The sequence below is a fragment of the Ornithorhynchus anatinus genome, chromosome 14, assembly GCF_004115215.2.
Source record: "Ornithorhynchus anatinus isolate Pmale09 chromosome 14, mOrnAna1.pri.v4, whole genome shotgun sequence".
NCBI lineage: Eukaryota > Metazoa > Chordata > Mammalia > Monotremata > Ornithorhynchidae > Ornithorhynchus > Ornithorhynchus anatinus.
The window spans coordinates 22,770,245-22,786,793 of record NC_041741.1 but is presented as its reverse complement, the minus strand read 5'-3'; the positions used below and the strand labels follow the sequence as shown (position 1 = coordinate 22,786,793).

The 16,549-nt window shown below is 44.1% G+C and overlaps 1 protein-coding gene across 5 annotated transcripts in view; it reads left to right on the top strand.

Annotated features, from left to right (window-relative positions):
* OSBPL8 (oxysterol binding protein like 8) overlaps window positions 1-16,549 on the top strand; it is a 199,380-nt gene that overhangs the window by 176,570 nt on the left and 6,261 nt on the right. For all 5 annotated transcript variants that reach the window (XM_029078508.2, XM_029078504.2, XM_029078505.2 and 2 more), the window contains 7 exons: window positions 1,089-1,186; window positions 2,579-2,668; window positions 6,702-6,838; window positions 9,251-9,436; window positions 12,396-12,483; window positions 13,057-13,162; window positions 14,509-14,614. In XM_029078508.2, the coding sequence (XP_028934341.1) occupies window positions 1,089-1,186; window positions 2,579-2,668; window positions 6,702-6,838; window positions 9,251-9,436; window positions 12,396-12,483; window positions 13,057-13,162; window positions 14,509-14,614 (811 nt within the window). The remainder of the gene's footprint in view (window positions 1-1,088; window positions 1,187-2,578; window positions 2,669-6,701; window positions 6,839-9,250; window positions 9,437-12,395; window positions 12,484-13,056; window positions 13,163-14,508; window positions 14,615-16,549) is intronic.

The following is a 16,549-nucleotide window of genomic DNA, read 5'->3' as shown; positions in this document are numbered from 1 at the left end:
CAGAAGGACATGGGTCGGGGGTCGACGGCGGGACAGGAGAGAATAAGGCACCATGAGGAGGTTAGTGGCAGAGGAGCGGAGTGTACGGGGTGGGCTTTAAAAGGAGAGAAGGGAGCTTTTAGGGTTATAGGTGATACCACTTTAACTGCTTAATCCAGTGGTTCCGTTGAGTAATTGCTAAACTGAAGACAGGTCCTTGGTTCGTTGGTAGCGAAGAGGAGACTGTTCAAGAGTAAACAGAGGGTGGTTATGGTGGTTATGGGTATTTTGGCTCTTCATTAATACTAAGAATAATAATTACGATGGTATTTGTTAAGTGCTTACTATATGCCAAGCACTGTTCTAAGCACTGGCGTAGATATAAGGTAATCAGGTTGTCCCATGTGGGGCTCACAGTCTTAACCCCCATTTGCCAGTTGAGGTAACTGAGGCACAGAGAAATTAAATGATTTGCCCAAAGTCACACAGCTGACAAGTGGCAGAACCAGAATTAGAACCCATGTCCTCTGACTTCTAAGCCCATGCTCTTTCCACTAAGCCACGCTGTTTCTCTTCATTACACAAGGACCCCAGGGCCACATGCTGTTAACCCCAGAGGATGTATGGAAGAGAGGCCAAAAGACTTCATTGCTGTCTCTTGTCCACCTGACACCCAGAGAAACATTCATTATCAGACCTTATAATACTATGCCTTTTGGTCAGATGAACATAAATGATCACTGGACTTTATGTTTCGTTAAGCAAACTGGAAGGGACCCTTAGTGGTCATTCAAGCCTCCTTTAGAGAGGGGCAGCCAACAATCATCCAAGAAGAGAGTATCAGCTGGGCACATCCTTGCCGCCCCATTGGCATCTACACAATCGTTTTATAGTTTAGACTTTGAGTTCATTCATATGTCAGGTGAAACAGAAAAGAGGCCTTGTTCCAGTCAACCTGTAGAACCTTGATCACTTAATTGATAAAGCCCCCTCCATAAGCTAAATATGTCTTTTTTAGAAAGAATTTAAATTAATCTGAGAGCATCTGTATTTCCCAAAATCAAACAGGTTCAATCTAAGGTGCTTACTGGGTTTCTTTCCCCACCTAGGCATTCTCTACGGCACTATGACTTTGGAGCTTGGTGGAACTGTCAGCATTACATGTGAAAAAACTGGATACAGTGCAGTTCTTGAATTTAAATTAAAGGTTTGTGTACCCCATCATTAGTTATATAAGAAGAAATTTAGAATAATTCAACGTTGACAGCCAAGTCCCAAAACTAATAAGATGAAACTGAAAATAGAGACCCGCACTGACGAGCTTATTGCAGTTTATTTAGAAGAGTTGCTTGTGTGGGTCACGAAGTTCAGATTGGCTTTTATAGTACTTTCAAAGATGAAAATACAACTTAATCTTTGTGATAAAAGAAACAAATAATGCATTAACCCACTTTGATTCCATCCTGGCCCTGGAAGTTTTAAATATAAGGTCTTGACTTCAAATTCAGTGTTCGGATTTTATTCCCTGATAAACATTAGCCCTTTAAGCCTCCTTAGGAAATCGACTGAGTATTGTCGCAGAGGGTGGAACTGAGATTCCAGTATCCTGAAATTTGTACGAATCAAGAAGGGGACTGGAGATGGGCCCGTGTCAGAGGAGGGCAGGCAGTTGGATCGGGAAACAGCCCTACTGCTCTACTTTCTCTGGCTCTTTCCATCCTCAAGAAAGATGAACTCGCCACCCTAACTATTCCCACTTCTACAGACAATAGCTATAGACATTGGTGGTGGGTGGGATTACTTTTTGACCCCAGACAAGGAGTATCAATAATAATAATAATAATAATAATAATATTGTGGTATTTGTTAAGTGCTTTACTCTATGCCAAGCCCTGGGGTAGATGCAAGATAATCAGATCCCACACAGGCTTTTCATGTGACTGGAGAGAGAGAGGAGATACTGAATCCCTGTTTTACTGAGGGGGAAACAGAGAAGTTAAGTGACTTTCCCAAGGTCAAAGAAACAGGCAAGTAGCAGAGCCGGAGCTAGAATCCAGGTCCCCTGGCTCTGTGACAGTTAAGAGTCTCCCATAGCTGAGTATCCTTGAAAGAGATTATTATCATTCCAGTTGCTGGAAAGAAAATGAAGCAAATCCTAGCATCTCTCATCGAGTCCTTCACATAAATCAGTTCTGATGTCCCCACCTGAAGCATAGTTCTACACACGGACAGACTCTAGGTCTACGTTCTCAGTCCAATGGGATTTTCTCCATTTGACTTCACAAATCATTTGCCCTTTTTTAGTTTAGCGTCTATGCAATGGGTTTGATACTCGCTACTAGCTTAGGGTATACTGTATTATAAATTGAGACCCTTCAAGCAGGTTGTGAAATTATTTTTGTTGTTTTTATCGGCGCTTGCTACATCATCTTAAAAGGAAGCCTAGTTTCTGACATTATTGATTCTCTTGGGTGGGCTGGCATTTCAGTGAAAATATATAGGAATGATCTTTGAGAATAAGAAAATGTCCTTTTTGTAGCTTTTTGAATACTTATATAAGACAACATTAAAGCGTATTTCTTCATTTTCTTTTTTGTAGCCATTTTTAGGCAGCAATGACAGTGTTAATCAAATATCAGGGAAAATTAAATTGGGAAAAGAAGTTCTGGCTACTTTGGAGGGCCACTGGGTAAGTATGCTTGTGACTAAAAATAGCTTTTTAGACTCCAGATGCGCTGTGGAACACTGAGCAACCTTTCCTTGGATATATTATATATTATGCATTCCCTTTCTGACCTCTAGTGTCATTGGTATTCATCATTAGTTCCATCTCTGGAATAGTGTATTTTTAGGAAAACAATGCTTGCGTATAATTAGTCATTTCTCTTTTTTGTAGCTGTAGTTTTAGAGGAGAATTATTTTGGACTGACCTGAATGTTCTGTAGGAAAATAAAGTGATAAGGAAGAGGTTGCCTCAATAACTTCTTGATTAACAAAATACCTTTTTTTATGGTATTTGTTAAGGACTCACTGTGTGCCAAACACTGTTCTAAGTGTGGGGATAGGTACAAGTTATTCAGGTCGGACACAGTCCTTGCCCCACTTGAGATGCACAGTCCAAGTAGGAGGGATAACAGGTACTTAAACGGATATTGAATCCCCATTTCATGGTTAAGGAAACTGATTTGCCCAAGGTCACACAGCAAGCGGTTGGGCAGTTAGAACCCGGGTCTTCTGACACGTGGGTCCGTGCTCTTTCCACTAATCCCTGTTAATTCTTTGGTAGCGTACCTCAGCGAGTTGGAAAAGTGGGAATAAATCAAAGCAGGTACAAGATACCATGTTAAGCCAGAGGTAAATGTTACCTCATGTTGTACGAGAACAGGAGAGAAAAGATCTGGTTTATTTGGCAGCATGATATATCTGTGCCTGTTTCCTCCAATACAGCATCTTTCATGCAGTGGCAGCTACAATCCATTCCTCATTCACTTCAAGGTCCCCAACTCACAGAAAAAGAAAATGAAGCTTTATATCCTCATTCTCTTTCTCTCTCTTTCTAACTCTCTCTCTTCCCTTCCCTCCACCCCTAGGCTCATTGCAGGCACTAGAAATAAAAGATAAATGCCTCTAGGTGACCTGAAACCAACTTTAATTCTCCACTCCCCCTTGCTGTTCCACTGCAGGCATCATTTTAATTATTCCAGGTAGATTGATATATCAAAAACTGAAATAATTTTAAAACAAAGATGTGCAGTTCTAAAATACAATACGCAACTTAATTTTCTAGCTCCTTTTTCACCACAAACACACACGCACTATATATAGTTATTCAGAAAAGCTGTACAGTTGAAAGTAGCCATACATAACATGGAAAGTAAGTAATAAATGGGTGGTGAGGGTTGGGGTCAGAGAAGTGGACAAGTAAAGGCTTTGAAAAGATAGGAGGATTGATGCAGTGCAGAAGAAACAGAAAAAGGGTCTAGGGGGTTTTCTTGACTAGAGAGTGGTCAGGGCTGGGCATTCTCCAAGAACCAAGTCTAACAGCCATCCCTTTGAGAATGGGAAAATTCCTGATATTCCTGTCCCATCATTTTCTCAGGGAGGCCTGCAGAGGAATTCTGGCAGGTTTATGCCCTTATGCCTTAGAGAGCCTAAAGGAATTCCAGTGGTCATGATGCAATTCAGGTTGTGAATCCTTTCTTTGCCACTGGAAATCCAATGCCATGATTCTTTTCCATTACCACCAGGATATGATGATTGATTTGGAACCGGACCACAAAACAGGGACTACCCTATCTAGAGATTGAAAGTATGCCAGGGTGAGGAGAAATGGATGTCGGATCAGGGATGTGGCTAAGCTAGATCTCCTACTCCCCTCCCCCTGTACTATTTTTGTCTTGTCTTATGCCGTCAAGTCGTCTTCGACCTATAGTGACACCATGGACACATCCCCACTTCCATCTGCAGTTGTTCTGGTAGTGTATCCATAGTTTTCTTGGTAAAAATCCAGAGGTGGTTTACCATTGCCTCCTTCAGCGCAGTAAACTTGAGTCTCCACCCTTGATTCTCTCCCAGGCTGCTGCTGCCTGGCACAGGTGAGTTTTGACTTGTAGCAGATTGCCTGCCCCTCCCTAGCCACTGTGTGAGCTAGGAATGGAGTGGATATGCCTCTGCCTGACTCTCCGTCCTGTAGTCGAAACTGGTAGAGTATTGGGAACTCTCCAGGAGTGTGACCCTGAGAGGGACCACTATACTGTACTCAACTTTACTATACTCACCTTAAATAACCTGATCGTAAGAAAGAGGAGTGGGTCAACACTTATAAGAGATCCCAGGGATCAATATTAGGGGTTTGATAGGAATTCTGAACAAGATCTTTCCCCTGATTTAGCTTGAAGAGGAAGAGCTTGGGAGAAATGGCAGCACAGAAATTTCATCTGGCAAACACTAAAGCAGAAAGAATTCTGCTTTAATTTTTATGCAGATGTCTTCAGGCGACTCTGATTTTTAAGATGTTGGCATATCCCTCATTAGGAGCTCTCCTGCTCTGGAGTGTCAATGGGTGTCCTCCTGGACATCATACCCTTGCAGTCTGATTGGGGCGATTGTGCTGGTGGTTGAGAGTGACCTTTATGTCTGAAGTGAAATTTTAAAATCAGGCTTGAAGGCCATTTATTTGCTGCTTGTAGTTGTAGCCTGAAAGAACAATGAACCTGGTTCTTTCACCTATCCCCTCTAGACTGTAAGCTCGTTGTGAGCAGGGAATGTGTCTGTTTTTTGTTGTATTATACTCTCCCAAGTGCTTAATAGAGTGCTCTGCACACAGTAAGCACCCAATAAATACGATTGAATGAATGTATCTTTGCTGCCACAGTTATGAATAGGGAGTAGCAGGAGGAAGGAAACCATTCAGTCATTCAGTTGTATTTACTGAGCCCTTATTGTGTGCAGAGTACTGTACTAAGCACTTGGGAGAGTACATTATTACAATAAACAGACATATTTCCTTGCCCATGATGAGCTTAAGGTCTGGTAAGCCCTTGGCCTCCATTTCTGGGTTGTGAAATGCCTGGGTCATACACATAGTTTGTTAGTTTCTTTTCCAGGAGTTGCATTAAGCACCTTCAGGATACTGCAGAGCGAGGGTCGGGTCCACCCTATCGTAACGCCACTGATGTAGAGGTCATTTGGGAGCATTTAGCAGGAAACTGCCTCATCCCTCCATCCCGATCAGAGCTGTCTTTTGGTTTATGCTTTTATGCCTGGTAGGAATGGAGAGTCACTCTCCAGACATCACTGCCCTCTGTGACCCCTCACAGCACAGCTAGTGCATGTATGCTCTCTCTTCTTCTGTCTCTCCCTGTCTCCCTTTCTCTCCCCCTCTCTTTTTCCCTCCCTCCCTCCCTCCATCCCTCCCAGAGAGGTCAAGGACTCTAGTACTCCGATGTAAGCAAAATATCAGGAGGGCCTGGCACCATCCTCCTCCAAAACTAAAACTGGCTGAAACTCAAGTTAGAACGTGATTTTGACTAGCCTTACGTTTCCATGTTAAGTGGGGGAGACAGTTCTCTCAGCCTTACGTAAATAACCCCACAACAGGAAACGTCGTCTGCCGACTCAGTTATATTGTAGTCTCGCAAGCACTTAGTACAGTGCTCTGCGCACAATAAGCGCTTAATAAATTTCACTGGTTGATTGAATGGGACCGAATTACTTCTCTTCATGAGAATGGAAATCTGAATTTGTTTTCCTTCTGCTGTTATATGTTAGAAGCCAGTTCTTAAGTCTTTTAGGCTTCCTGAAATTACTTTAATTTGATTCTTTTTAAAAACTGGATTTGAAAACTGAGTTCAAAAGCCTTTGGAATTTGGGTGGCCTTTTGTTTCAACCACCTGCCTGAACTTCGCATAAGTAAGAATTTACTCTTGAGGGATCGTAGAAATGTGCAGAGTGTACAGAAGGAGAAGATACATTTTTGTAGTAATGCTTCCATGTGGCTACTAATAGAAAGAGGATGGGGGGGTGGGGAAAAGCATCCAAGAACCTGGATACGAAAAACAGTATAGTGGAATCCTAAGAGTGGCTACAAATTTGATAAAAGATTGAAAATCCATGAATAAACATTTAACTATAGTTGGCAACCGCAATGAATGAAATGTCTTTCCAACATTGAGCTTTTAACCATCATTTTAAACTTTGGATTATTTTTTTTTTAATTGCAGGATAGTGAAGTTGTTATTAATGACAAAAAGACTGATGTTTCAGAGACCTTCTGGAATCCAACTTGTGACATCAAGCAGCGGAGATTAACAAGATACACTGTCAAGTTTGAAGAACAGGGAGACTTTGAGTCAGAGAAGTAAATATATTTAGTCATTTTTGTTGATTTTAACTGCTCCTGAGGGTACTATTTTCTGTGGGTATGTATGGGGTTTGATTTTATTTTGAGGGTCACATTTTAGCATATGGCAGAATCCCTTGTGTGAGATTTTAATGTCTTTTCCTTTCTATTCTTTTCTTCCTCTCATATCCCCAATGAGAGAAGGAATTTCTGTAAAGAAGTTCTAAAGATCAGGCTTCTCTCTGATGGCGTCAGTTATTCACTGGGGCAGTTACCCAGCCATACAGGAGCGAAAAACCTGTAGGACAGAATCACCTGAGACAGATTAACCACAGGGATTGTGATCATAGCTGGGTTTTTTTGGAAAGAGAAAAGGAGAAGAAAGAGAGAGGGAAGATGGCAAGGGAGAAGGGAGAAACAGGCAGAACCCCTGATTACTCTAAACTAGGTCTCTCAGGAACAAAGTTTGGGCGTGTTTTTCACCTCCCTTAGAGGCAGCCTCATCACCTAGTAGCCACTCGGGGCTGTGAATCCAGGGAAGTTGGGACTTGAGCTGTTGTTTAAGATAAGCTGCCTCCAACCTTAAAGCAGAACCATCAAATCTATGGCTGGGAATTGAGTCCTTTCCGTTGAAGACAGATTGGGGAGGTACAATTAACCAAGCTGTGTTTTGTATTAAAGAAAAGTTATACTTTTAACCAGATTTGTTGTCAGTACCTAAACTCTCTATCCTAGGGGGTGTGAGAATTAGAGGGTTCACTATAGCAGAGTCAAGGCTTCTTTGAGGTATTGTACTGCGGGGAAGCAGCATGCCATAGAGCACAGGCTTGGGAGTCAGAAGGCCATGGGTTCTAATCCTGGCTCCGCCACTTGTCTGCTGTGTGACTTTGGGCCTGTCACTCAACTTTTCTGTGCCTCAGTTACCTCATCTGTAAAATGGGGATTGAGACTGTGAGCCCCAAGTGGATCAGGGACTGTGTTCAACTTGATTGGCTTGTATCCACCCTGGTGCTTAGTACAGTGCATGGCACATAGGGCTTAATAAATACCATAATTATTATTATTATTGTTATTATGAGCTGTCTCTGTGTGCCCAGGGCAAGGAGCTCCTGGCCTTCAGAGAGGCAAAGCTTGTGCTGGCCAGGGAGGCAAACTGGGGGACCTGAGGAAGCAGAGGGATTCCTGATGAAGCTTTCAGGGCTGCTCTCAAGCAGAGACCCTCAGCAGCCATGAGGCTGTTGAGGAGTAAGCAAACCCAGCATGACCTAATGGATAGAGCAGAGGCCTAGGAGTCAGAAGGACCTCGGTTCTAATCCCAGCTCTGCCACTTGTCTGCTCTGTGACTTGGAGCAGTCACTTCACTTCTCTGTGCCTCAGTTCCCTTATCTGTAAAATGGGAGTTAAGACTGAGAACATCATGTGGGACATGGACTGTGTCCACCTGATTAACTTGTAACTTAACAATAACTTACAGTAGTGCCTGGTACATAGTAAGTGTTTAACAAGTACCATTTAAAAAAAAAAAAGAGCCCCAAAATGGACCTTGTATCCAGCCATACTGGAGAAACGAACCCTTAGATGGACTCTCCACCGTGAGAGGAAATCACATTGGCCTCTTGTCCTGAGGACGCCCCTCTGAGAAGGATGTCTCCTCCGGGGAGGCATGAATAAATTGTTACTTAGTCATATTAACATCTGTCTTCCCCTCTAGACTGTAAGCTCGTTGTGGGCAGGAAATGTGACTGCTGATTCTGTTGAATTCTTCCAAGTGCTCGGCACATAGTAAGTGCTCGATAAATACCATCTGGCCTCAGTATCCCTGTTGATTGCCCAGGCACTGGGGAGGGATAGAGGACTCCAGCTGGTCCTGCCATCTGGTGGGGATGGTGGGGACCCCATCCTGCTGGGAATGGAGCCACCATCTTGGATCCCTTTGAGGTTTAAAGAGGCAGAGTGGTCAAACTCTTTTCTGCCCAGAAAGCTGAGCTGAGTGGACTCTTGTGCTGGAGAACCACAGCTGGCATCTTGAAGATGTGGCTCATGATGAAGATGTGGCTCATGATCCCACATGTGGCTCGTGAACCCCTGAGTTAGGGATTCAGCAGGGCCAGTTGATGCTTGCCTTCGGGGTTGAAAAGCAAGCACTTAACAAATACCACAAATTATTATTATAATTATCATGGTTATTAGTGTGTGTTGTCATTACAAGATTTGGATAGAGCGCAAGAGAATAGGGAAAGATGGTGCTTTAGATGGTGACTTCGCGTGTTCGTATGGGGATCACTGTATCAGTTCATTAACATGATCTGGGAAACTAATTGAAGTCATTAGCATCACTGTTGCCATAATGTGGATTTGTAGGGTGAGGGGCGGGGGTGGAGGCTTTTTTAATGATCCGCCTAAAATTATCGTCTTCTATTAATTTGCCAGGTTGTGGCAACAGGTAACTCGAGCTATAAATGCCAAAGATCAGACAGAAGCTACTCAAGAGAAGTACCTTCTGGAGGAAGCTCAAAGAAAAGCTACCAAAGACAGGAAAGCAAAGAGTGAAGAATGGACTTGCAGGTTGTTTGAACAAGATTCAATCAGTGGAGAGTGGCAGTATAAATATGCTGAGTAAGTCATTTCATCTAGATCCCAAACGGTGAAAGTGGTGTTTGAAAAGTGCTCTTGTCTAATACAAAATTTTCAACTGCCCCGTCAGGATCACTGACCCCACCCCCGCAACTGGCTTGGCTGGGGTTTGGTTGGATGGCACTGACAGGGCACCTACTCCCTTGCCAGGCCCCCTCAACTCCCCCCACGCCACCCCGCAACACACGCAGAAAGTTTTGACCCCCCCACCATTCCTAGTGGATGCAGCGATGAATCGGCAGCGAGGCACCAGGGCTGAAGTGGGAAGCTGAAAACTTGGGCCCTACAAGTAAGGGAGAGGACAACACCACCTCCATGTTACCGGCAGGGGAAGAGTAAAGGAGGATAACCTTGGCAAGGCAAGAGGGTCCCCGGGGTGCCTCAGAGGGAGAAGCAGACGGAGCCTGCAGTCTATTTTTGTAGGGGCCAGAGAGCTTAGAAGTAGTAGATCCCCAGTAATCAATCCCCTTTTCCCTCTATATCAGCTCCAGGATATATTTTGGCCATCTCAGGATTCAGCCTCCACCTCTCCCCATCGCTGGCGAGTTTCTGGGCATCAGCTCTCTCCCGCATATAGGGTTTTGACTGTCACCTCCTGGGTCCATCCACCACTCCCCTGGGTTGAGTGCCCCCATTTTTTTTTTATGGTGTTTGTTGATGATGAGGGTTTTTGCTAAGTGTTTACTCTGTGTCAAGCACTGTGGTAGATATAAGTGAATTAGGTTGGACAGACTCCGTGTCCCTTATGGGCCTCACAGTCATGATCCCGACTTTCCAGATGAGGTATCTGAGGCACAGAGGAGTGAAGTGACTTGCCCAAGGTCACACAGCGGACAAGTGGCAGAGCTGGGATAAGAACCCAGGTCCTTCTGACTCCCAGGCCTGTGCTCTATCCACTAGGCCACGCCGCTTCCCATTTGCAGGTCTTCTAACTGCTATTTGTAACAGCGACAGAGATGTGGTGTTTCCCGTCCACCCAGACAGTTGAAACTGGCTACAGCTTTCATGGCAGAGGCCCTGGCTAGGGCATGGGCTGCCCCAGCCCACTACCTCCCCACTCTGCTACCTTTCACGTCCAGACCCTGGCCTCAGTGCGTTTGAATGAGTGCTCCTTCTTGAAGCAGCATGGCGTAGCGGATAGAGCACGGGCCTGGCAGTCAGAAGGTCATGGATTCTAATTCCAGCTCCACCACTTGCCTTCTGTGTGGCCTTGGGCAAGTCACTTCTCTGTGCTTCAGTTCCCTCATCTGTCAAATGGGGATTGAGACTTTGAGCCCCACATAGGACTGTGCCCAACCCAATTTGCTTGTATCCAACAAGAAGCAGCGTGGCTCAGTGGCAAGAGCCCGGGCTTGGGAGTCAGAGGTCATGGGTTCAAATCCCGGCTCTGCCACTTGTCAGCTGTGTGACTGTGGGCAAGTCACTTAACTTCTCTGTGCCTCAGTTACCTCATCTGTAAAATGGGGATTAGGACTATGAGCCTCATGTGGGACAACCTGATTCCCCTGTATCTACCCCAGCTCTTAGAATAGTGCTGTGCACATAGTAAGCGCTTAAGAAATACCAACATTATTATTATTATTATCCACCCCAGCACTTAGTACAGGAAGCACTTAAAAAATTCTACAGTGATTATTATTACTTTGCAGATGTGGGTGAATAGGCGAACCTGAGTGTATGAAGGTGTTTTTGATCATGCAGGTTTATATCTGTGTCTGAAGTGCTTAGTACAGTGTTCTGCACACAGTAAGCACTCAGTGAATGCCACTGATAGGTTAATCAAACATGTCTATATGTGAGTGGAAACTCTAGAGGAAAAGGGAGAACTTTATTTTTTTGAAGGGAAATACAAAAAGAATGAGAACATAACCTCGGTTGAACCCAGGACATTTCTACCAGGGTGCAGTAAAAAATATGAAGTCATATATAAAAATCAATGTAAAATTATCATGTGTAAACTTAGAATGTTGGTTCTGTTAATTACAAGAACAAAGTATGAGGCCATTTATAAAAATCAGAGTAAAATTAGAATGTGTAAACTTAAAAAATGCTGATTCTGTTTATTACAAGAACAAAGCATCATAATCCACTGTCATCCACTTCTAGGTGATTTGAAATCAGCTCTAGTGCCTGTATGCGGGCAAATCTCCACCTTATAAAAATTAGTGGAAGTGATGCTTATTGAGTGCTTGCATTCTGGCACTTTCCAGGCTCTAGGGTGAGTACAGAGTCAGTAATTTCAGAGATGTCCCTATCTCTGGGGCTCAGGACCTTGATGGAAAAACACAGACACTTAGAAAACAGGGATAAATGAGAGATGGGGCAGAGATAATAGATGCACTTTAGAAAACAAGGAGCAAGAGCAAGGGGAATAGAAAGGTCTATGAACAAATGAACAGTTCTTGGAAGCATTAGTGCTGATGATCTTCCCCATTCCAGATACAATCTTTGTTTTCACACCACCACAGTCTCCCCAGCACTCTAGCGTTTTCAAAAGTACGAGTTCACAGGTCATCCTGTCCTTTCCCCTGCATCAACTCCCTCCCCCCCGCTCCATTCCCTGACCTCTGTCTCCCACCTGCGCTGACTGACAGGCAAAAGGAAGCTATTCAGGGCTCGAGAAAGCCCACACAGAGGCCGAAGCGCCACGGTTTCTGACCTCGACACTCAAGGATAAAAAATATTTATTTCTTGTTTTTTAGAGAATCAACTTGCACAAATTCCAGAGGGACAAGCTGTTTCAGAAAACTTGTTTGTTTTGAAGGGCAGGGGAGGGAAAAGCATATTGGTCTCCTCAGAAAATGAACGCTTTGGCCACAGAGTAAAATTGTTAACCTCAGATAGCAGGGTCCTGGGCTAATGTTTATAATGTAGAGCACCCTGTGGACAGTGCTTTTCGACGATAAATGTCACTAACTCCATTTGTCTTCATTTTATGTAGTACGAGACCATGGGATCCACTGAACGATATGATACAATTTGAAAAAGATGGGGTCATCCAGACAAAAGTCAGACATCGGACTCCAATGGTATTTTGAACTGTGTTACTAAGCCCGGTATGCCGGTAGATCTCACAGTGTGTATGCGATGTAAAGCTTGGCTTTCCCAAACACCACCACCATTGTGGGAAGCTTCAATACATGTCTTTGTCCTCCAGAAACAAACCAGAAAATTTGGTTGTAGTAGAAAATGTAGTTTCAGAAAGCTACCTTTCCCTCATCTGCCTAATACTTGGGGAGCCTCTTCCTCCTCTGCCTCAGTTTTCCTTTGAGTATTCGATTTGTAAATGACGGCATTTCTCACTTCACATATGGGCTTAGTAATAAATGTCATATTTTAGAGGAGTTAAAAGTATAATACCTGATGCATTTTTACAACCATAGTTCTTCAACCATGTCTGCGTGTCTTATTATTTGGAAGATGCTTTACAAAGTCCATTGCTACACGTAATTGAGACCTTCCCTATTTAGGGTCGGGTTTCGAATATGGTGCCTATCACTCTGTCGAAGTACCGCATTCTGTTTTGTCTCTTTAAAAAAGTCTAAGAGGATGACTATCCCTGATGTCCCTCCAATTTATTTTCCTAAATCTGTGAATTTCAGGTGAGTGTTCCTAAAATGAAGCGTAAACCCAGTAGCCAACAGAAGAAAGGGCAGAGTGGCTGTTCCTCCCCAGAGCTAGATAATCAAGACTCCTCTGGAAGTGAAGGTGAGACTGGACAAAACTGTTCTAAATCAAGTATGTGTTGCGGCAAGGAGAAAAGAATAAAAAAGGAACATATAGTCCCGAGTTGTGTCTTTTCTACATTAACGGAAGCAACCTTGCAGCTTGGCTGGCCAAGGTTGCTGCAGGTATAAAGTTGAGGCCGGTAGTTGTTAGTCTAAGAAATGGTGGGAGACGAAAAGTTGCACTCCCTGGTGGTTGGGTAGGAGGAAGAAGAAGAGGAGTGGTCAAGGGGAAGGCAGTATGTCTGGAGATTTCCACTCCCTCATCCTCCCTGATCCATATAAACTTGAGGAAGTCAGGGGTCCCCACCCTACTTCTGCCTTGGCGGATGATAATCCAAGAATTGAGAGTGGAGAAAGTGGAGAAAAGGGCAACAATTCAATCTGGCATGGAAATGAAAGGTCAAGTCCACGTCTGAGCACCACTGCGTGTCCTCCTCAGTGTTTAAGGGACTGTGGGAAGAAGTCAGGGGAGAAAAGGACTCAGAGGAGACAAGGACTCACACGCGTCCTGGTCAGTGGATCCAGCCTCTGGCTCTCTCTTCCTCTACAGAAACACAATGTAATAACGAATATGATGTTTGTTAAGCCCTTACTATGCGCTAAGCACTGTGGTAGCTGCGAGGGCTCACGATCTAAGGGAGAGAGAGAACAGGAATATTTTCTCATTTTTACCGGTGAGGAAACTGAGGCAGAGGGAAGCTAAGTGATGTGCCCTAGGTCACATAGCAGGCATTTGGCAGAGCTGGGAATAGGACCTGAGTCCTCTGACTTCCAGGCCCGTGCTCTTTCCATTAGGCCACACTGCTTATAAGGTTTACTATGGGAGATTAAGCATTAGCTATGTTAAATAAACTTGCCCGTGTTTACTACATAGCGGTAACATTAGACTGCAAAGACCCAGGGTCGGGGGCAGGCCTTTTTCTTCCGTGGCATTTTCCAAAGCGGTTAGAACGGTGCTCTCTGCTTAAAGGCAGATGCTGTCGATAATAATGATGACAGCATTGATGTTACTGTATTTGCACTGGTGATGTGCAAGATGGTATGACCTGTGAAAAAAATGCCATTTGAAACACGTATCGCTGTTTGCCAGAACTGGCAGAGAAAGAAAATTGATGTCTGCAAAAAATTTAAGCAAACAATTGGTCCGCTGATATATTTGCAATGCTGTATTTAAAATGATTTCACTGGGGGCTGATGTGAATAATGTACAAAGGTCAGAGTCCAAGGAGTTTCAGGACACCGGAATCCCCAATTAGCAATAACCTGCCTGTGAGTGTGAGAATTTCTTAATGGTTTTAATCAACTACACCCTACCTGTCTTCCTAGCTCAATTACTAAAACCAACAACAAGAACAAGAAAGAAGGGGATAGATCTTGGAGAACTACAAAGTGCCATTGAATCCATAAAACAAACACAAGAAGAAATTAAAAGGTAATAAATACTGACAAATTCATAACATTGGAAAAGCACAGTAGCTAATGGGGCGTATGCTCATTTGAACTAGTCCTTATTTTAGTGAGCTATCAAGCATTTACCGAACACTGTATAATTACGATGGTATTATAATTACGATGGTATTTGTTAAGCCCTTACTATGTGCCAAGCACTGTTGCCTATCATTATACCAGTTTACCCTCTATCATCCTCTCCTCCCTATTTCTGTGGCCTCCTGCATGCTAACTCAGAAAAATGATATTGAATGTTTTATTACTTAGTGCCGTGTCTGCTTTATGACCCAAGGTAAATATGCATCCTCTAGACGGCAGAGACCTGTGAGCAGGGATTGCGTCTCCTAACTCTGTTGTCCTCTTCCGTGTGTTTAATACGGTGCTGTGCACACAGAAAATAGTAGCACGGCTAATATTTATTGAGTGCTTGGGAAATACAGACTGAAGAAGTGATGTATAGCCTGTCCCCTAGGAGCTGACACTCCAGGTGGGGAGTCAAACATAGAAATGCTAGCTAGAGAATTCAAAGTAAGCATCTATGTAGTAATGATAATAATAATGATGATATTTGTTAAGTGCTTACTGTGTACTGTTCTAAGCGCTGGCGTAAATACAAGATAATCAGATTGGACACAGTCCCTGTCCCTCGTGGAGCTCACAGTCTTATTCCCCATTTTACAGATGAGGTAAATGAGGCACAGAGAAGTTAAGTGACTTGCCCAAGTTCACACAGCAGACATGCGGTATAGTCGGGATTAGAACCCAGATCCTCTGACTTCCAGGCCCGTGCTCTTTCCGCTAGGTCAAGCTGCTTCTCTAAGTACATACGGGCATACCAGGGTGCATTAGCCTAAATAGGTTCATTAGCGTTAGTTGGCTGAAGGGATGATGGCAGCTCAGGATGCTGGGAAATGAATCTGGGAAAGCCTATTGGAGGAGGTGGGATTTTAGGAAGATTTTGAGTGTGGAGAGATCTCTGTTCTCTCAGGTTTGAGGAGGGAGGGAGTTCCAAGCTAGGGGAAAAGTGGGAGCAGTGGGATGGAGGCAGGAGAGACGGGAGCCAAGTTCAGCTAGAAAGTTGGCTTGGGAGGAGTCAAAACAGCGGGTTGGAGATTGATGGAAGGGGAGAGCAGATGGGTGACGTAGGGCCACTTTGCCAGAGAGCCTTGAAGCTGAGCGTGAGGAGTCTCTGTTTGATTGCAGAGACGAAGGGAACCAATGGAGGTGTTTGAGGGGAAGAGAGATACGGGCCGAGTAATGTTTAGGAAAGGGGATCCAGGCAGCAGTGTATCGTATAGCTGGAGGCGAAAGACCCTGGAGCCAGGGAGACCGGTGAGGAGGCTAATGCTAGTTGGGGAAAAAGCCAGTGTAATAGCCGTGTGGGTGGAGAGGGAGGGCAGATCTAGGAAATGGTTTTCAGCTTTTCCTGCTTGATGGATTAATTCGTTCATTGTCGTATTTATTGAGCGCTTACTGGGTGCAGAGCACTTTATTAAGAGCTTGGAAAGTACAGTTCAGCAACAGAGAGAGACAATCCCTGCCCACACCAGGCTTACAGTCTAGAAGGGTGGAGACAGACATCAAAACAAGCAAACAGGCATCAATAGCATTAGTATAATTAAATAGAATTATAGATTTACATACACATCAAAACAAGTAAACAGGCATTAATATAAATAAATAGAATTATAGCTATGTACAAATATACACAACTGCTGTGGGGAGGGGAGACAGAGCAAACAGAGTGAGTCGGGGCGATAGGGGGCTCTGAGGAAAAGGGGGGCTTAGTCTGGGAAGGCCTCCTGGAGGAGGTGAGCCTTCAATAGGCTTTGAAGGGGGGTGGGGGAAGTGTGATTGTGACTGAATGTGAGTGAAACCCAGGATGTGGGCCTCAAAACTGGGAGGATGGTGGCATTAT